This window comes from Suncus etruscus, chromosome 12 (genome assembly GCF_024139225.1).
Source record: "Suncus etruscus isolate mSunEtr1 chromosome 12, mSunEtr1.pri.cur, whole genome shotgun sequence".
Classification (NCBI taxonomy): Eukaryota; Metazoa; Chordata; class Mammalia; order Eulipotyphla; family Soricidae; genus Suncus; species Suncus etruscus.
In genome coordinates, this window is record NC_064859.1 from 89,611,025 (window position 1) to 89,632,135 (window position 21,111).

Genomic DNA, 21,111 nt, shown 5'->3' on the forward strand with positions numbered 1-21,111 from the left:
GTGCCTGCCAGGAGCTATTTCTGAGCACATAGCCAGGAGCAACCCCTGATGCTGGGAACCACCGTCCTTCTGGATGAAAGGCAAACGCCCTACCTCCAGGCTATCTCTCCGGCCCCAATGTTATTCTTAGGTTTAGGTTTTGTTTTGTTTTTTGAGCAAGAGAGTAAGAAGGTAAGTTACTATCTATCCATCTATATTTGATAGAATAAATTTGTTGTTGTTGTTGTTGTTGTTGTGCTACAGCCTGTGAGGCCTAGGGGTTTCTCTGTCTCTGTGCTCAAGGAATTACTCCTGTCAGTGTTTAGGGATGTATGGAATGCCAGGCATCCAACCCAGGTCGGCATAGTGGAAAACAAGAGCCCTACCATTGTACTATTTCGTTTTGGGGGGGTTTTTTGTTTTTTGTTTTTTGTTTTTTTTTTTTGTTTTGTTTTTTGTTTTTTGTTTTGGTTTTTCAGGCCACACCCGTTTGCTCAGGGGTTATTCCTGGCTAAGGGCTCAGAAATTGCCCCTGGCTGGGGGGGGGGGGAACCATATGGGACGCAGGGGGGTCAAACCATGGTCCTTCCTTGGCTAGCGCTTGCAAGGCAGACACCTTACCTCTAGCGCCACCTCGCCAGCCCCCCATTGTACTATTTCAACTGCTCTTACATAGAAGAAATTTCTTCTTTTTTTTTTTTTCTTTTGAGAGACAGAGTCTTGCTATGTTGCCCAGGCTGGAGTGCAGTGCTATTCACAGGCACAATCCCACTACTGATCAGCACAGGAGCTTTGACCTGCTCCGTTTCCGACCTGGGCCGGTTTGCCCCTCCTTAGGCAATCTGGTGGTCCCCCGCTCCCAGGTGGGTCACCAAATTGATGCCGAACTTAGTGCGAACACCTGATCGACATAGCACACTGCAGCCCAGAACTCCTGGACTCAAGTGATCCTCTGGCCTCAGCCTCCTGAGTAGCTGGGACTACAGGCTCGCGCCACCATGCCCAGCCGGAGAAATTTCTTTTCTTTTCTTTTTCTTTTTCTTTTTTTTTTTTTTAGTTTTTAGTTTTTGGGTCACACCCAACACCGCTCAGGGGTTACTCCTGGCTCCACGCTCAGAAATTGCTCCTGGCAGGCACGGGGGACCATATGGGATGCCGGGATTCGAACTATCGTCCTGCATGAAAGGCAAATGCCTTACCTCCAAGCTATCTCTCTGGCCCCAAGAAGAAATTTCTTTTTTTTTTGGTTTTTGGGCCACACCCGGCGGTGCTCAGGGGTTACTCCTGGCTGTCTGCTCAGAAATAGCTCCTGGCAGGCATGGGGGAACCATATGGGACACCGGGATTTGAACCAACCACCTTAGGTCCTGGATCGGCTGCTTGCAAGGCAAACGCCGCTGTGCTATCTCTCCGGGCCCAGCACTGTTCTATAGTACGGATTACAACTTTTACATAGCAACTAGCAGATGACTAAATACTGCTGTATATATTTGAGAACTTAAACATGAACTGTGTTCAAATTTATCTTCTCCAAAATTATTATATTTATTTTTTTGGTAGTAATTGTGGTGGTGGTGGTAATAATAGTAGTAGTAATACTTTCCAGATTTGGGCTACCTTGTAATGACAGTCTCCTTGGATTTAGCAGTGTTCGAGTACTGGAGCACCAGAGCTATACCTCACAATATTGGGGGGCATACATGGGGCCGGAGAGATAGCATGGAGATAAGGCATTTGCCTTGCAAGCAGAAGGTCGGTGGTTCGAATCCCAGCATCCCATATAGTTCCCTGAGCCTGCTAGGAGAGATTTCTGAGTATAGAGCCAAGAGTAACCCTTGAGCACTGGGTGTGACCCAAAACTAAAAATTATATATATAGATATATATTGGGGTCATACAATACCAGATATCAAACTCAAGTTATCCGTATGCAGTGCATGCACTCCTGCTCTTTAAACTCTTTCTCTTCCTCTAATTATCTTTTGTATATAATCCATTCGTTAAAAAATATTATCCTATCTCAGGGCCAGAGCAGTGGCGCAAGCGATAGGTCGCTTGCCTTACATGCACTAATCTAGGATAGACCAGACCACAGTTCGATCCCCCAGTATTCCATATGGTCCCCCAAGCCAGGAGCGATTTCTGAGCACATAGCCAGGAGTAACCCCTGAGCATCACCAATGTGGCCCAAAAAAACAAAACAAAACAAAAAAATATATATACATATTACCTTATCTCATTTTATAAATTATAACCTTATAGTGTTATATGTTATATAAGCATCTTGAAATTTTATTATTACACTTTATACTAAAATTTTTAATTATGGTCAAAAATTAATAATGGCATTCACAACATAGGTAGAGAAAAGTAAAATAAATTTGAATATAAGCTGAATAATTTTTTTGAGTTTCTGGCTGATTTTATTTTATAATTTTGCTGAAAATTCTTTTTCTCCCCTAAGTAGTTTAGTTAATTTTTCAGTCTATTTCTTTAAGTTGACATGAAGAATAAGTTCATGATAACAAAGTTCAGTGATTGACAAAATAAATGAAAAGTATACTTGAATATACTCAAGCTTAAGTGTTCATTAATTTCCTCCCATTAGTGGAAATTTCATTGCATAAAAATAGGTTGTAAAGCTTCTCAGTCAGAATTTTCTAAACTGTATTTGTGTTTCTGATCCCAGGAGTGAATAATTATTTGTATATCAATCTTTCTTTGAATTTTCAGCCAGTGTATTAGCTCACAATTAGATGAACTTCTCTGTCCACCAACTACAGTAGAAGGAAGAAATGATGAGAAGGCTCTTCTTGAGCAGCTGGTATCCTTCCTCAGTGGCAAAGATGAAACTGAGCTGGCAGAACTTGACAGAGCTCTGGGAATTGACAAACTTGTGCAGGTACTTATTTCAATTGTCTTGCGATGCCTAGATCAGTGGTCAGCAAGCTGCGACTCTCGAGCCACATACGGCTCTTTACCCTTTTTAATGCGGCTCTTCTGTGTGCCGGGCGGCCACTCCAGGACTCAGGACCCTGCTCCTACCCTCTGTCAGTGCGCGCCCTGTGTGCAGCCCTGGCTCCACACAGAACCAGTCAGGTCATGTGGTATGGGGGGCATGACTTTCTGTGTGGCGAGGCAGCATCCTCTCTCTGTCTTCTGCTCTCGGTTTTAAAAATGTGGCTCTCAAAATAAATTTCAATCGTAGTTTTGGCGAGATTTGGACAAAAAAAAAGGTTGCCCACTACTGGCCTAGATTGAACCCAAGGCCTCAAACATGTGAGGCCTATCCTCTACTGTTGAATCCTATTTCTGGCTACTGTTTAGGTATTATTTATTTCAATATTAATGTATTCACTATGGAACAGAATTTTATAAGCTCCCCCTAGAGTAGATTCTAGATTTTTATCCTTATTGGTTATTTTAGGACTTAATTTCCCTTTTATTTATGCTAGCCTTAAACCTGCATGACCCCTGACATTTCAACTTCCAGTTTAGAACTTTTCTGACTTAGGTTGTAGGTTTAGTGTATCATGATTAGTATATTTAATGGCATAGAAGAATGTAAAATACATAGTGTTCAATTCACAATGCTAGCCCATAGAAGAGGAAAGTTGTTTCATGTAAAACTCTTAAAAATTTCATACACGTTGGGCCCGGAGAGATAGCACAGCGGCGTTTGCCTTGCAAGCAGCCAGTCCAGGACCAAACGTGGTTGATTCAAATCCTGGTGTCCCATATGGTCCCCCGTGCCTGCCAGGAGCTATTTCTGAGCAGACAGCCAGGAGTAACCCCTGAGCATCGCCGGGTGTAGCCCAAAAACCAAAAACCAAAAAAAAAAAAATTTCATACACGCTAAAGGTTATGGTTTGTAATACATTTTTATACAATATACAAAATTAAATGCTAGCTATAACTATGATACTGTATTAATGCAGATAATTTTTTAAGTATGATTAAAATATAGATCCTAAATTTGAGATATAAATAATGCCTTCATTTAAGAATGTACAGTTTATTATCAGATGTACAGTTTATTGATTCTGTGCATTGTTCTTTTCAAATCGTTTAGCTTCCTTTCATTGATTTAGAGCCTTTTTAAATTGAATTTTACATTCTTTACTGAGATTTTAAATATCTTTTGGTTTTTGGACCACACCTAGCGGTGCTCAGGAGTTACTCCTGGCTGTCTGCTCAGAAATAGCTCCTGGCAGGCACGGGGGACCATATGGGACACCGGGATTCGAACCAACCACCTTTGGTCCTGGATCGGCTGCTTGCAAGGCAAACGCCGCTGTGCTATTTCTCCGGGCCCGAGATTTTAAATATCTTAATCTGTACCTCGAAAAATATATTCATGATTCCTAAATGTAGCAAACTTTCAGAGAGTGACATGATAAATATATTATGATAAAACATTCTAGAGAGAAAATGGTCTCAGACTTAAACTTAGAAAAAAGCTAGTATTACCTTGACAGAAATTGATTTGCACATGTTCTATTTTTTGACAGGGTGGTGGATTAGATGTATTAGAGAGGTTTCCACCACAACAAGCAACACCTCCTCTAATGATGGATGAAAGGCCCAACCTTTATTCCCAGCCTTATTCCTCTCCTTCACCTACTGCCAATCTCTCGAGTCCTTTCCAAGGCATGGTCAGGCAAAAACCTTCCCTGGGGACTATGCCTGTTCAAGTGACACCTCCCCGAGGTGCTTTTCCACCAGGCATGGGCATGCAGCCCAGGCAAACTCTAAACAGACCTCCAGCTGCACCCAACCAACTTCGACTTCAGCTTCAACAGCGATTACAGGGACAGCAGCAGGTGAGTGCCCTGGTTTAGCAGATTATACTTTTTTTTAAATTATACTTTATTTAAGCACTGTGGCAAACAAAGTTGTTTATAATATAGTTGTTTTGGGCATTCAATGTTCCAATACCAATTCATCACTAGCGTCACCTTCCCTCCAATTTTTTTTTTTTAATTTAAACACTTCCTTCTAAATACAGGAATTGTAAGCCTCTCATTAACACTGTGCCTGAACATTTGAGTGAGATGAGGGGCAAAATTGCATCTGTTTCTTGAGGTTGGTTTTGTTTTTAATGAATCCTAAGAAAATCTGTTTAAAAACAAATGGGCAACTAAAATAAAACAAGTAAATGTAAAGGACAAGGAATAGAGAAATGGATAGTTTGATAGCTAGAGATAGACTAACATCCAACTTACACTACAGAAGACATTCCCTCTTAAAAATGTTACCCATTGCCTTTTTTCTCCTTTGATTATTAAGAAATATATGTTCCTGGGCCTCTGTAAGTTTTGATGTGATAGTCTGTCTGCTGTTTTTAGCCTTGAGGAGTTTCCTCCATTTGCTCATTGGATGCTCCGTTGTTGAAGAACCCTCTCCAGTTCTTTTGAGCTTATTCTCAAAATCATAGAGCTTATCTTACTGCTTCCTGTCCCTCAAAAATTATATCCTGTGCTATATGTGAACATATGAGAATTTTGGTTTCATGTATTTTGTTTGTATATTTATTTCATGGTAAGGTGGAAGGATTATTTTGGACCATATTGCTGCATCATTAGCTGGAAGGAGAAATTTGACTTAATCTTTACATTATGATTTTCATGCTTTTCTTTAATTATTCCATTTGACGATTCCTTCTAGACATTTTTTACTTATATTTAGGTCTTATTTTAAATTTTTGTTTTGTTTTGTTTTGGGGTCACTCTATGGGCACTCGGGTTACTCCTGGCCCTGCGCTCACAAATCACTCCTGGCAGACGCATGGGACCATACCAGATGCTGGAAATCAAACCTGGGTTGGCCTCATGCAAGGCAAACATTCTACCTGCTGTGTTATTGCTCCAGTCCTACTTGTATACAGTTTGAAACGTAATAGTAAATAAAACCAAATAGGATTTATTTACTTGTTGTTGTTGTTGTTGTTGTTGTTTTTGGGTTTTGGGCCACACCCAAACCCAGGGGTTACTCCTGGCTATGTGCTCAGAAATCGCCCCTGGCTTGGAGGGACCATATGGGACACCAGGGACCAAGGGATCAAACAGCAGTCCCGTCCTACGCTAGTGCTTGCAAGGCAGACACCTTACCTCTAGCGCCACCTTCCCGGCCCCACTTGTTTTTTTTTAAATGAGCCCTTAGCATCACTACGTGTGTCTCAAAAACGAAAAGCAACAACAAAAGAAACAGAGGGGACAGAGTCATAGCACAGCCAGTTAACCGATTCACCAAATTGTTTATAATAGTTTTTTTAGGCATTTAATATTCAAACACCTGTTCCACCAGTGTCCCCAATTTCCCAACCACCACCATAGCCTGCATCCATGCACACACAAACAAATGGACTGTATATTGGTTATTATAACAAAAGGCAAGTGGCATATCAAAACTTAGATCAACGCATTTTTCATCTGAAAAGATTGTTCTAGCTCTCCATGGTGTTCCTAAAGTCAGTATCTAAGGATTTACCAGGCTGTAATTGAGCTTTCTGTGGTACTATTTAGGCTCACTGAGGTAAGTAAATTTGTATGTCTTTCTCATCAGATTTTCTATGACACTACTGTAAGGTATTGAAGTGTCCGTGTGGTCCAGGATTTATAGATAACAAACAAATCAGGTAGTTTAGATATCTGATATGGTTAAGTCAGAGAGCTGGGCCATTTCTATTAGAGGGTATAGGGGGTGGCATTCATCTGCAGTAGATCATGTTCATGTAGGAAGGTGAATCTGCACCACCAGCCCCATTTCTGAGAAGGGAACAGAGGGACCAACCTGGACCAGACTAACTGGGAAGTATCAGTGGCCATTATTTTCTTTTGGACCATGGTGAAAGACCTTGGCCTTTTACCCATGGAGGGAGGGGACTGCTGAATTTTCCAGTGTTTTTGAGCAAGAAATCCTTGGGGCCAAAGAGACTGACCAGTGCTCATGCTTTGCCTGTAGGAGGCCCAGATTTGTTTGATGCCCTGTCAAAAGCTGTGTGGTTCCCTCAGCACCACTGGCAGAGCTCACAGTAGCCCCAAACACCATCAGGTGTGGCCTCAAAACCAAAAAAGAAATTCTTTTTTTTTTTTTTTTTTTTTTGGTTTTTGGGCCACACCCGTTTGACGCTCAGGGGTTACTCCTGGCTATGTGCTCAGAAATCGCCCCTGGCTTGGGAGGACCATATGGGACGCCGGGGGATCGAACCTCGGTCCTTCCTTGGCTAGCGCTTGCAAGGCAGACACCTTACCTCCAGCGCCACCTACCCGGCCCCAAAAAAAAGAAATTCTTAATGCTATAGATTTTACATAGAGAAATATCACTTCTGGGTTACTGCATAGACCCTGCGTTAATAAGAAGCCTCTAGGACTATACCCAATGATATTTTCGCAGGCCACCTGGGGGTTATCGGTAGGGGCTCAAAGCAGAGTCTAAGCAGAGGCCAAACCTGATAGGGACCCTTATAAGAATGCCTATTTTATTTTTTTTTATTTGTTTGTTTGTTTTTGGGTCACACCCGGCAGTTCTCAGGGGTTATTCCTAGCTCTGCTATGCTCAGAAATCTCTCCTGGCAGGCTCGGGACCACATGGAATGCTGGGATTCAAACCACCGTCCTTCTGCATGAAAGGCAAATGCCCCACCCCCATGCCATGTCTTCAGCCCCAAGAATGCCTATTTGATTAACTGAAAAAATTAAGGCCTGTAACCAGCCTTAACATAAGCTGCAGCTTACAAAGCAGTCTTATGTTCTATGACATTACTAAGGAGAAAAATGTATATGGCTCTATGTAAGAAAAAAGATTTGTACTCAGTACATTGGATAGTAGGTCCACTTCATGTACTTTGACCAATTAAAGATGCATAGCTTTGCTGCTATAAAGAAATCTGTTTAACCTCGTATGACTGTTCGCTCCCAGTACTTCATACATACAGCACAGCATGCGATTTTCCTGGCACATCTATTAATATCCTACAGAACAATGTTCTTTAGAACACCAATTTGGGAAATGCTGGCCTAAAGTAATTACTTCTTCTCATTAAATAAATAGTCCATTTTCTCAGACCATTTGCTTCTTACATAATTTTCTCTAATGAAATCACATTGGGTAATCTCCAAATATGTTTCCATCAAATCAGGACCCTTCAAATTGGAACTGCCTCAACTTTTGTATTCATCTCCCAGACCTTTGTAGAATATGCTGTGATTTTATATTTAATTTTTATTATAGTGTTTAAGACCTAGGTTGATGTTTCTTTCCTCTCCAAGTTATACAACAATCGGGACCGGAGCATTAGCACAGTGGTAGAGTGTTTGCCTTGCACGCAAATGACCCTGGGTGGAATCGGGTTCAATCCTCGGCATCCCATATGATCCCCCAAGCCTTCCAAGAGTGATTTCTGAGCACAGAGCCAAGAGTAAGCCCTGAGAACCTCTGGATATGGCCCAAAAACAAACAAAAAATTCAGTATATACAACTATATATGTACATATATATTCTGCCTCTAAAAATACCCTGTCCTATTTGGTATTGTTACATTTCTGAAAAGAATGTGACAGATAAATGTGGAGAAAATTTTTCACATTTTCTTGTTTTGGTGGTGCTTAGGGCTTATTCCAGCTCTGCACTCAGGGATCACTCCTGGCAACTGTGGGGAGCCTTCTCCGATGCTGAGGATCAAACTGGAGTTGGCTATGTGTGAAGCAATCACCTGACTCTCTGTATTCTTGCTACAGCCCACACTTCCTTTTTCCTTTGTTTTTGTTTGGGAGCCACTTCTGGCAGTGCTCTTGAGTCTGCACTCAGGAATCACTCCTGGAAGAGCTTGAGGTGCCATATATAAGGTATTTAGAATTCAGGCCAGAGCAATACACAGTGGGTAAGGCGTTTGCCTTGAACACGGCCAGACGACCTTGGCTTGATCCCCAGCCTTCTATATGGTACCCAAGCCTGCCAGGAATGATTTCTGATCACAGAACTGGAGTAACCCCTCAGTGCTGTGGGGTGTGGTCCACAAAAGCAACAACAACAGCAAAAAATTTAAAAACAAGATATTCATGAGCAAAATTAGATATCCTGTCAGCTATATGCAAGACAGGAACGCTGTCAGTTGTACTATCTCTCCAGCCCCACATTTAAAAAAACCTTTAATTCTAAAGACCCATTCTCCATATTTCTATGAACTATAATAGGTTTTCCATCTTTCTCTAGTTGATACACCAAAATCGGCAAGCTATCTTGAACCAGTTTGCAGCGAGTGCTCCCGCTGGCATGAATATGAGATCTAGCATGCAACAGCAAATTACACCTCAGGTAATGGAAATCCAGACCGTATTAGTACTTCTCTAACCCAAAACATGTTTATTAAAGTACTGAGTGCCTTTTAATTTAACTGAGTTGTCTTTTAATAAATGTGTGTGTGTGTGTGTTATTTTCTTCCAGAATTTGTCATGTGCTGTGACACTGCTTCCTGCTATTTGATCTAAAACTGGGGGTTCTCATTACTTCTATCGTCATTGCCGTTACATACTCAGCAGTGTTGACCATTACACAGTCAACTGTTCTACTCAGCATTCTGAGTAGAAAATGCTTATGTTCTACTGAATTAGCTAAGATTGGAAACTAAAACCAGTCACTGTGTGAAATTCTCTTAACTGCCTTGTGTTCTTTGCTGCATCCAAGCACCCTAGTTTACAATTTTGGTTTTTGGTTTTGGTTTTTGGGTCACATCCGGCAGCGATCAGGGGTTATTCCTGGTTCTATGCTCAGAAATTACTCCTGGCAGGCTTGAGGGATCATATGGGATGCCAAGATTCGAACCACCATTCTTTTGCATGCAAGGCAAACACCCTACCTCCATGCTATCTCTCCGACCCCCTATTTTACTTCTTTGGGGGGGGGCACACCCTGCGGCGCTCAGGAGTTACTCCTGGCTCTTTGCTCAGAAATCACTACCAGCAGGCACAGAGGACCATATGGGATGCCGGGATTCAAACCACAGTTGGTCCTGGGTTAACTGCTTGCAAGGCAAACGCCCTACTGCTGTGTTATCCCTCCGCGCCCCCCTCCATTTTACAATTATTGATTATTTAAAATGAATATGAACCTAGAGCCACTGGAACTTTAAACAAAAGGAACTGGGTTCCTTTCTATATGATATCTACTATTCCTTCTTTCCTTCCACTCATCAATTAAACAATGGGATAAATAGTGGATAAAGTCCAGTGAGAGTCTATCACATGGGTTTTCTTTTCTGTTTTTAGTCTGTTTAACTCCTCCAGATAGTACATGCTTGAGTGTTTTTACATCAACCACTTCTTAGAAAGTGAAGAAGATAGTTTTTTTTTTAATGGAAACTTACTTAGATCTGTGCGGTGAGAAAGAAGGAAAATGTATCTCCTCCAGATAGTACATGCTTGAGTGTTTTTACATCAACCACTTCTTAGAAAGTGAAGAAGATAGTTTTTTTGTTTTTTTTGTTTTTTTTTATTATTTTTTTTTTGGTTTTTGGGCCACACCCGGTTACGCTCAGGGGTTACTCCTGGCTATGCGCTCAGAAGTCGCTCCTGGCTTGGGGGACCATATGGGACGCCGGGGGATCGAACCGCGGTCCGTCTCCTAGGCTAGCGCAGGTAAGGCAGGCACCTTACCTCCAGCGCCACCGCCCGGCCCCGATAGTTTTTTTTTTAATGGAAACTTACTTAGATCTGTGCGGTGAGAAAGAAGGAAAATGTATTTGAGAGAACACAAGCTGCAAAGAAACATCCAAGCAAGCACGATTCCTTTTCAAGAGAGAATTTGGGCTTGAAGAGTAAACCTACTTCAACCACTTTTGTTACCCAAGTTGACATAAACATTTGGGAAAAGATTCATAAAAAAAACTTCTTATTTCTTCGTAAAATAGACCCATATAGATTTGGGGCAATACTAAATCAACTCTCATCACAGTGGAAAATGTTGGCAGTGCACAAATATTGCTGTTATCACTGATACAATCGTTAGTGTCTCTGTCTCAGAAATCTCCTTAGCAGTTAGTACTTCCAAGGGTTAAGATAGAAGGAAATGGGTTGGAGCAATATTATAGTGGTAGGACATTTGCCTTGCACACAGCTGACCTGGGACAGACCCGGTTCAATTCCCAGAATCTCATATGGTCCACCCAACCATGCCAGTAGTGATTTCTTAGCACAGAGCCAGGAGTAACCCCTGAGCACTGCTGAGTGTGGCCCAAAACTGCCCACCCCCTAAAAAAAAGAAGGAAACAATATTCTCACTTTTGGAATTCTGTATATTCACCACTTCTTCTAGATTGATGGTTCACTATAATCTAAATTGCAAGTAAAGGGGTGGAAAGTTAGTACAGAGGTAAAGGTGTGTGCCTGCATCCAATTGATTATAATTCTGTCCCTGGCATCACTTATGGTCCCATGAGCAACCCAGTGACACAGATCCAGGAATAAGCCTTGAGCACTCTTGTTGTGGCCCAACACCAACTGCCCAACTTTAAGTATAATTTGCAGGGGTGGTGGTGTGACTGCACAGGGCAACATACATACAAAACAAGTGCTCTACCATTGAGCTCTGTTCCCAGCAATGCCAGTAGAACTTAATTTAACAGAGCTGTGTTAATCAGATCCTCAAAATGAATCTTCGTATAGCATGTTCCTTTGTAAGTTAGATCAAAAATTGATATCAGATTAAATTTACCACATCTTCTTCCTTTCATATTCTAGCTATTGAATACTTGGCCTAGGGCCCAGGCAATAGATCAAATTCTTTGTGTATTCTGTGCATGTGGAAGCCCTGAGTTCAAATGTAACATCACATGCCTCCCCTCCCACCCATACCCACACACACCAACCACTATTGGATCTGACACTGGTTCCCTCTCGAGGGCTACTGCCCACTTTTCCTGAGGGGGCAAGGGAGAAAGTAAGCACCTACTTACTGACATTCTTTTTTTTTTTTTTTTTTTTTTTTTGGTTTTTCGGGCCACCCCATTTGATGCTCCGGAGGTTACTCCTGGTCTAAGTGCTCAGAATTGCCCCTGGCTTGGGGGGGACCATAAGGGACGCCAGGTGATCGAACCGTGGTCCTTCCTTGGCTAGCACTTGCAAGGCAGATACCTTACCTCTAGCGCCACCTCGCCGGCCCCTACTTACTGACATTCTGACTCGTAGAAGTTACGACAGTAGACTCGCTCATTAAGCCCAGTTTTCCCTTGAACAATATCTTGCTTTCTTGTCTCTGTTTATTTTTTCTTTCATTATTTTCTTCTTTTTTTTTTTTTTTTTTTTTTGGTTTTTTTGGGCCACACCCGGCAGTGCTCAGGGGTTACTCCTGGCTATCTGCTCAAAAATAGCTCCTTGCAGGCACGGGGGACCATATGGGATACCGGGATTCGAACCAACCACGTTAGGTCCTGGATCGGCTGTTTGCAAGTCTCTGTTTCTTTACCTCTTTGTTCCACTCTGTTTCCCCTGACATATTTTTTTTTTTTTTTTTTTTTTTTTTTTGGCTTTTGGGCTACAACGGTGGTGCACTTAGGGGTTGGTTACTCCTGGCTCTGCGCTCAGAAATCACTGCTGCAGACTCTGGGGACCATATGGGATGCAAGGAATCGAACCCGAGTCCATCCCTGGTCAGCTACATGCAAGGCAATGCCCTGCCACTGTGCTATCACTCCAGCCTTCCCCTCACATCTTTCTAAACAAGTTTCAATTTTATTGCTTCACCTATGATATAAATAAGCCTATCACCTATGATATAAATAAATATTATTTTGTTGCCTTTTTTAGATAACTTGGCATTAGATTCTATTAGATCTATTTCTAGATAATTAGATCTAATAGATTTATTATATCTATTTCTTCTATCTACATTAGATCCTAGTTCAAGTTCTTTTTTTTTTTTGGGCTACACCCGGTGACAGCTCAGGGGTTACTCCTGGCTATGCGCTCAGAAATCGTTCCTGGCTTGTAGGACCATAATGTTGCTGTGGGTTCAAACCACAGTCCGTCCCAGGCTAGTACAGGCAAGTCAGACACCTTACCTCTTGCTCCACCACTCTGGCCCCTAGTTCTTTTTTATTTAAATGGTATTTGCAGGTTGTTCTCCTCTTACAGCATAAGGACAGTGCATTTTCATTATACATAATTTGGAAACTACCGAAAAGTATAATGTGGAAAACCTTAAATCACCTATAATAATATTTCATATTTATAAATAAGAATAAATTATCTCAGTGAGAAAAGGGAGAAAGTAGGTTGCTCTATAATGGAAATAGAGCCAGCTTTTGGAAATGAGAAAGAAGTGTAACCTAATGTTAGATAAGATAGAATATATCAGACACATTCCTTTTCCCCTTTTTTATGATTTTTTTATGTCTTAGCAGTTTTCATGACATCTGTTTAAATTCTAATAAGCATAAACAATCTATGGCTTCTATAGTTAGTTGTATGAGACTTCATTAATTGGGAATTTGAGTTTAAGTTGCTCTAAGTGACAGATACAGTTTTGACACTTTTCAGCTACCTTTTATCTGAAATACACTTAATTTCTTTTCTCCCCTATGATGATTATTTGAGATTTTTGCTTCTTTCTCTTTTAGTTGCCTTTGCACAGTGGTAACAGCTACCTTCTTTGTTGCCCCCCCAACTACTAGGCTTTATTTGGTGAACTTTTTTTTTTTTTTTTTTTTTTTTTGGTTTTTGGATCACACCCAGCAGTGCTCAGGGGTTATTCCTGGCTCTATGCTCAGAAATCGCTCCTAGCAGGCTCGGGGGACCATATGGGATGCTGGGATTTGAACCACTGATCTTCTGCATGCAAGGCAAATGCCTTACTCTATGCTATCTCTCAGGCCCCTCAGTGAACTTTCTAAGACAAGGAATCCTTATGATAATAATAATAAGCAAGGGATAATTTTTTCTTGTCCCTCCCTTGCAGCCACCACTGAATGCCCATATGTTGGCACAACGCCACCGGGAACTGTTCAATCAGCAGCACCGGCAGAATCAGTTAATCCAGCAACAGCGAGCCATGCTCATGAGGCAGAAGAGCTTTGGGAACAACTTGCCTCCCGCCTCTGGACTGCCAGTTCAAATGGGGAACCCCCGTCTTCCTCAGGGTGCTCCACAGCAGTTCCCCTACCCGCCAAACTATGGTACAAACCCAGGAACACCCCCTGCTTCTACCAGCCCATTTTCACAACTGGCAGCAAATCCTGAGGCAGCCCTGGCCAACCGCAACAGCATGGTAAACAGAGGCATGGCAGGAAACATGGGAGGACAGTTTGGCACCGGGATCAGCCCACAGATGCAGCAGAATGTCTTCCAGTATCCCGGATCAGGTATGGGGATCCATGGGACATGTCATTTACAGGTGCTCCAGGCAGGCAGAGATCCTTTTCCATGTTCATTGATGTCCAGTGGCACTGAGACCAGAGTCTGAATAAGAGAGGCTAACATGGGAGTTAGGAGATCCAGGCTCCTAACTCAGTTCTGGCCACTAAGTGGTTGAGTGGTTTGAGACTTCTTGGCCTTATTTTCTTTGGCTGATTTCTTACTGTTGGTGTGGGTTTGTGTGGGTCATATTAGGCAGTACCCAGGGCTTACTCCTATCTTTCTACTCAGGTATAATATTCATGAGGATTGGAGAACCATATCAGGTATTGGGGGTCGAACCCAGATTGGCCACTTGCAAAGCAACTGCTCCACCTGCTGTACTATCTCATCTGTACCAGGTTTTTTGTTTTTGGGTTTTGGGCCACACCCAGCAGCACTTAAGGGTCACTCCTGGCTCTATACTGAGAAATCACTCCTGGCAGGCTCAGGGGACCATATCAGATGCCAGCGATCGAACCAAGTTGCCCATGTGCAAGGCAAACACCCTACTCTCTGTGTTATTGCTCCAGCCCCTGCCCCAGGTTTTTGAGGTTTTATTTTATGGGTTTTTTGGGGGGTATGTATGGCTTTTATATTAATTGGATATTAAATGGGAGTAGACACCGTGACTACTGGTGATTGGGTAGTGACCCAGTCATGCTTAATTGTAGGGGGGTCATAACCACAGTGGTCTTGGTGCACTGCTCAGGGTCATCTCCTTGTAGTACTTGGGGTACCAAATGGTAGAACCCAGTTTTCTGACTTTGAAGCCTGTGTTAGATTTAGATCTCTTTGATAACTAAGATGATAAAGTTAGAGGGAATCTCTATGAAACTCTTGTCAGTTGGGGCACCTCCCCAGCTGGATTCAGGATCCTGAGCCTACTCTGCTGGTTTCAGCGTGGTAGTACTATTGCCAACAGTCAGGCGCTCAGGCCTGGTAATGTCTTGCCCACAAATGCAGTGCTGGGACCCACCAGGACTCCATTCCATTCTAGAAGAACGTGAGGTGCAATGTGTTGCTGGGAGTTTAACTTGGGCCTTGTGCAAGCACAGTTTGAACTCTAATCCCTTAAGTTCTTTCCTTGACCACTGAATCAAACATGTCTTATATTTTGCTGCAAAGCACATTTTCTTATTTCCTTATTTTTCTCATGAATCTGTATAGAAAGCTAATGAAAGCCCTCTTTATAAGTACTTTAACTCACATTTTGCTTACAGTTTTTCAATATGTTAAAGGTTTTAATCAATTATGTAAAAATCATGAATCTTCACAAAGTATGTCCTTGATGCCTCCACGCTATTTTACCTGGATGTATATGCTGTCATTCCTCTGCTTTACAAGTCAGTTTTCTGGCTTGCAAACGTTTTATTTTTCATTCTTTCATATTCCCTGTTTTTCTTCCCTACTCTATTCTTCACTCATGACATCTTCTTGCACTTGGAGATTCTAATCAATAGTAGCAATAAAAAATACATGATTTCTCCACTACATTTAATCAAACTTTGATACAAAGTTAATAGAAGATTCCTGGAGAAAAATGGAAATAAATCCTTTGGTTTTATAAGTGAAAGAAGAGGTAAATTTAAGTTTGCTTAAGAATGAATTTCAATGAGAAGACTGCTATTTGATTTGAATAAAATGAAATAACATAGGGATTTTTGACATGGCAATATGCTTATCAAATTTGACAACTAACTCAATTTTAGACCTTCTTTCTGATGGCAATAAGTGCTAGAATCCTTTGACTATTAAATTAAGTAGCTAGGGAGAGTTGTGTCAGATTGCAGCAGAATTCTCTAAGCATTCTAATCAAAATTATGCCACATCAGTCTCTTTGTCCTCAAGACAATGAAGTCATTTTTGGCAGATATATCTCTGACACTGTCTCTGTGAACAAGAAAAGCATTATAAATTCATAATTTACTTAGAAGATTGTCTGAGGAAGTGTCTTCAAATGAATTATATTACTATGTGTCTTACATTTTTTTGTATGTGTATGTACAGAAAAAAAGATCCTTTAACAAGGTCTCTTCACTTTATCCTATAAAAGAACTTCCATCAGCAATCAAGGACATATTGTTTTCTGTTTCCTTGTGCCTTTTCCAAAGTGGCAGTCTCGCCCAAACGGCAAATCCATTTTTAGTAGCATTCATGATACTGATTGCAGAGCCTCACATCAAGAGTTTGATCTCATTCACTGGGGAGAAAGCACCTACCTACCAGTAAGACAAATATTAACTCCTCAAAGATTCTTTTTTTTTTTTTAAGTAATATCTATTTTCAGTCCTGCTCTGTGACAGCTCTTCTCAGGAAAGCCAAGAAAGGGAAACACCCTCTTTTGCCCTTCTGCCTTGTCAGATCTACCTCGGGGGAGGGCTGTGCTTCCAACACCACCCTCTGTTGAATCTGACGTGCTCCCTTTAGGAGTAGCAGGTATTCTTGTATGCGCTACCTGTCACTATGGAGCACAGGGTTTGAGACGGGCAACAATGGGTAGAGCTTTCTTCTGCCCCAGCAGGAAAGCCAGGTGTGCCACCACAAGTGATCTGTCTCTGATATCAGGACTTTTCTTTTAATTGACAAAAAATACTTTTCACAACAAACAAGAATTTTTCTTTGATAAAGTCAACATTCATCCAGCAAGCAAAAAATCTAAAAACTGAGAACATTAGAAAGAACAGTGCTGTCCTTCAGTTAGAGGATGAAATGAAATGGCCACATTCTCAGTCAGATCTTCCATTTGCTTCTTCAAATTAGTAGGCTGGAATTTATTTTTCTGGAGAATATACAAACATTTAAAGATGCAATTTTTTTTTCATTTCTTCCAGGGTTCCTTGCCATAGACTCATTCTAACATGACCTGGTAGAATGTGTTAATACCAGGTTTTGATGCAGATGATCTTTCCAAAACAAAAGAAAAAGTCACCATATATATATATGGCATACTCATTCACTTATATATCGTCTTTGGTTGGTTTCACATAACAGTTAGTTTCAAAAACCCTATGATTAGGTCCAGAAAGATAATACAGTAAGGTAAGGTGCTGGCCTCACACTCAGTCAATCTGGATTTCACGTGTCTCCTGCCCACTCCAGAAGTGGTCCCTGAGCTCAGAGCAAGGAAGTAAACCCTGATTATTGCTGGAGAATATCCCAAATAAATAACCCAGTTAATCTGCTTTAGAACTGAAAGCATTTACTCTTGACCATTTGCAGAGTTTGTTGATCTCTGTTAAATGGTGACAGCAAACCCAAAGGACAGCTATCTTACTTAGCTTTGCTTTGTTCTTTTACTTTGGTATCTTTCAAGTTAATGTACTTCCAATATAAATGAAGGAATGTGGGTAATGTCAGAGAATGTTGTTACCTTTTATTTCTTTCTTTTTTTTTTTTTTTTGGTTTTTGGGCCACACCCGGCGTTGCTCAGGGGTTACTCCTGGCTGTCTGCTCAGAAATAACTCCTGGCAGGCACGGGGGACCTTATGGGACACCGGGATTCGAACCAACCACCTTTGGTCCTGGATGGGCTGCTTGCAAGGCAAACGCCGCTGTGCTATCTCTCCGGGCCCTACCTTTTATTTATGAAGACAAAATTTTTCTAGATTGTCATGCCATAATGGTAAGTACACAAGAACTAAATGGAACAGTACTTTTATTTCATTCTGTGGTAATGGGCAAATAAGAGAACTGTATGAATTCCTCAAAGCCTATTTCAAGCTCTTCTTTTATACATCACAGTAAACACCCTGAGTGATGCCTTTTACTGCTACTCAGTGACCTCATAGGCCAGCAACTCTGCTGTCCATCTCTAACCCATTAGCTCTTGGCTCCTGCATACTGCTGCCTGCTGGATAGACATGCTTGAATTTTCCACCAGTGCTCCAAAGCCACTTGTAGAAAACTAGATTCTCAGTCCACTTCCTTTTCTCTCTATATCTCAATGTTCCTACTGCAACAAGCTTCTCTAATTCCAAGCTAGAATATATACCTTGCTCTTTTACTTCAGGACCTTATGTATATCCTGTATTCTTTGTTTAAATATTGTTCCCCAGCTGGAGCGATATCATAGCGGTAGGGTGTTTGTCTTGCCTGCGGCTGAGCTGCAATGGACCCCGCTCGATTCTCAACATCCCATATGGTCCCTGAGCCTGCCCGAGTGATTTCTGAGTGCAGAGCCAGGAATAACCCCTGAGTGACACCGGGTGGCTCAAAAACAAACAAACATAAAAACACAAATAAATAGTGTTCCCTCGCCTGACTCATTCTTACTTGTTCCTTCTTTGGGAGTTATGACCACTGTGAGTCTTAATGATGCTCTCAATTGTAAGTACTCAAGTAATCTTATTTTACAGCTTTTTTTTTTTTTAATTACTGGGGTTGGGTTTTTGGAGTGAGTAAAGTCTGATTTGTTTCACAAGTGCTTAGCACCATATTCTGGTGGAGTGTCAATGCTCAATGTCTTCTTTTTTTTTATTGTTTTTTGGGGTTTGTGATGCTCAGGGCTTACTCCTTGCTATGTGCTCAGTAATTGCTCCTGGCTTGGGGGACCATATGGATTGCCAGGGGATCGAACTGTGGTTCCATCCTGGGCTAGCGCAGGCAAGGTAGACGCCTTACCGTCAGCGCCACTGCTCCAGCCCTGCTCAATGTCTTCTTAATGAGATAAGTGAATGGAAACCTGGTCCTGTTTCTCCTTGCTGCTTCCCAATGGCTGTAGTGCTATTCATGGTACAACTTATCACAGATTTGGTAAAGAAAGAAAGTTTTAAACTAAAAGGAATTAGATCTGTCTCACCAAGAAATCAGTCTTCTATTGTGGTAGGACTTGGATTAGACCTGTTACCTAACCTTTCCTGTTCATTGTTCATAGGTGGTTCTTTCTGCTAAAATTGAGTCCTCTGATAGGGAAAACATAGGTAGTATAACATGAGATAAGGCCACAAAGAAATGTCCAGAAGCCTAATATTTCAGTAAAAACAAGGTTAGGGCCAGAATGATAGTACAGTGAATAGGTCATTTGCCTTGCACCCAACCAGCCTAGGTTTGATCCCCAGCATTCCATTTGGTACCCCAACTCTGAGTATTTCTGAGTACTGCCTAATATGGCCCAAAATAACAACAAAGTAAAAACAAATTAATAAATTTATTAGTAAATTAATAAAGCTAAACCCTTGTGTTTATGGTTAGTTGGTTTTTTTCAGTACAATAATGGCTAATAATCTTTATTTTGTATTGGAGTTGAGGCCAGAGCGGTGGCACAAGCGGTAAGATATCTGCCTTGCACACGCTAGCCTAGGACAGATGATCCTAGATTTTTTTTTTTTTTTTTTTTTTTTTGGTTTTTGGGCCACACCCGGTGACGCTCAGGGGTTACTCCTGGCTATGCGCTCAGAAGTCGCTCCTGGCTTGGGGGACCATATGGGACGCCGGAGGATCGAACCTCGGTCGGTCTGTCCAAGGCTAGTGCAGGCAGGCAGACACCTTACCTCTAGCGCCACCGCCCGGCCCCAGATGATCCTAGATTTGATCGCAGTTCTCTCCCCCGGCATCCCATATGGTCCTCCAAGCCAGGAGCAATTTCTGAGCACATAGCCAGGAGTAATCCCTGAGTGTCACTGAGTGTGGCCCAAAAACCAAAAAAGAAAAAAAGAAGTGGAGTAAAAAAATAAGTGTTTTAAAACTTTTTTGAAAAGAAAAAACCAACTTGTCCCTGACTGAGAAGATGGTAGTTAGGGCTCTTGCTTTGACCATGTTTAACCCAGTTTGTTCTTGGCATACTAGATGGTGCCCCAAGTACTGCCAAAAGTGATTCCTGCGCTCAAGGCCAAGAGTAAGCCCTGAGCTCTTCTAAATGTGGCCCAAAAGCCGGAATAAAACACACACACACACACTCTAACAGCGAGACGGTTGCAACTCATAACCTTTAAGTGACAAAAAGAGGACACAAGATCATATGTGTTCAATTTTATGAAAATAGTCCAGAATGGTGCTACTAGAGGTAAGTCTGCCTTGCAAGCACTAGCCTAGGATGGCCTGAGGTTCGATCCCCCGGTGTCCCATATGGTCCCCCAAGCCAGGAGCGATTTCTGAGTGCATAGCCAGGAGTAACCCTTGAGTGTCAAACAAGTGTGACCCCAAAAAAGAAAAAAATTAGTGACTGGTATAATCTAGAGATAGAAAGTAGCTGAAAGTTAGCTGAGGCTAACGGTGGGAATCGGAAAGCACAAGGGACTTTGAGGGTAGCCAAAATATATTCAATTGTGATGATAGCTCCACAACTGTAAACTTAAATTGAATTCTAAGTTCAGTAGTACAGTTAATATTATTAACTATATTGTATCTCAATAAAGCTTTAGAAAAATATGACAGGAAATGAGTCCACAGAGATGACCGAGGTGTAACTAGCAAAGCTTTCTTGGTTTCCATTTCATTTCTTATCTGTCATGTACACTCGTGTATGTTTTTAATCACCTAAAATTTATGTAAGGGACCATAAAGGTAGAGCAGGGAGTTGAGGTACATGTTGTACAAGTGACACAGACTTTATCCCTGGCACCATATACTGTCCCCTGAGCCTGGAACCAAGAATTGCCGTAAGCACCACAGGGTATGAGCCCAAACCTGAAAATGATAATAATAATTTTATGTAAGCCAAAAAGTAGAATGTTAAGATTATTTATATCTTGGTACCCAAGTCAGCTTCCTAATGGCGTGAAAGTATTCTTCCAGGTGGCAGAGAGATA

General features: G+C 41.6%; 1 protein-coding gene across 1 annotated transcript in view; it reads left to right on the forward strand.

Annotated features, from left to right (window-relative positions):
* NCOA1 (nuclear receptor coactivator 1) overlaps positions 1-21,111 on the forward strand; it is a 131,042-nt gene that overhangs the window by 85,927 nt on the left and 24,004 nt on the right. Inside the window, exons 13-16 of the mRNA XM_049784504.1 lie at positions 2,712-2,880; positions 4,490-4,801; positions 9,192-9,293; positions 13,929-14,331. Of these exons, the coding sequence (XP_049640461.1) occupies positions 2,712-2,880; positions 4,490-4,801; positions 9,192-9,293; positions 13,929-14,331 (986 nt within the window). The remainder of the gene's footprint in view (positions 1-2,711; positions 2,881-4,489; positions 4,802-9,191; positions 9,294-13,928; positions 14,332-21,111) is intronic.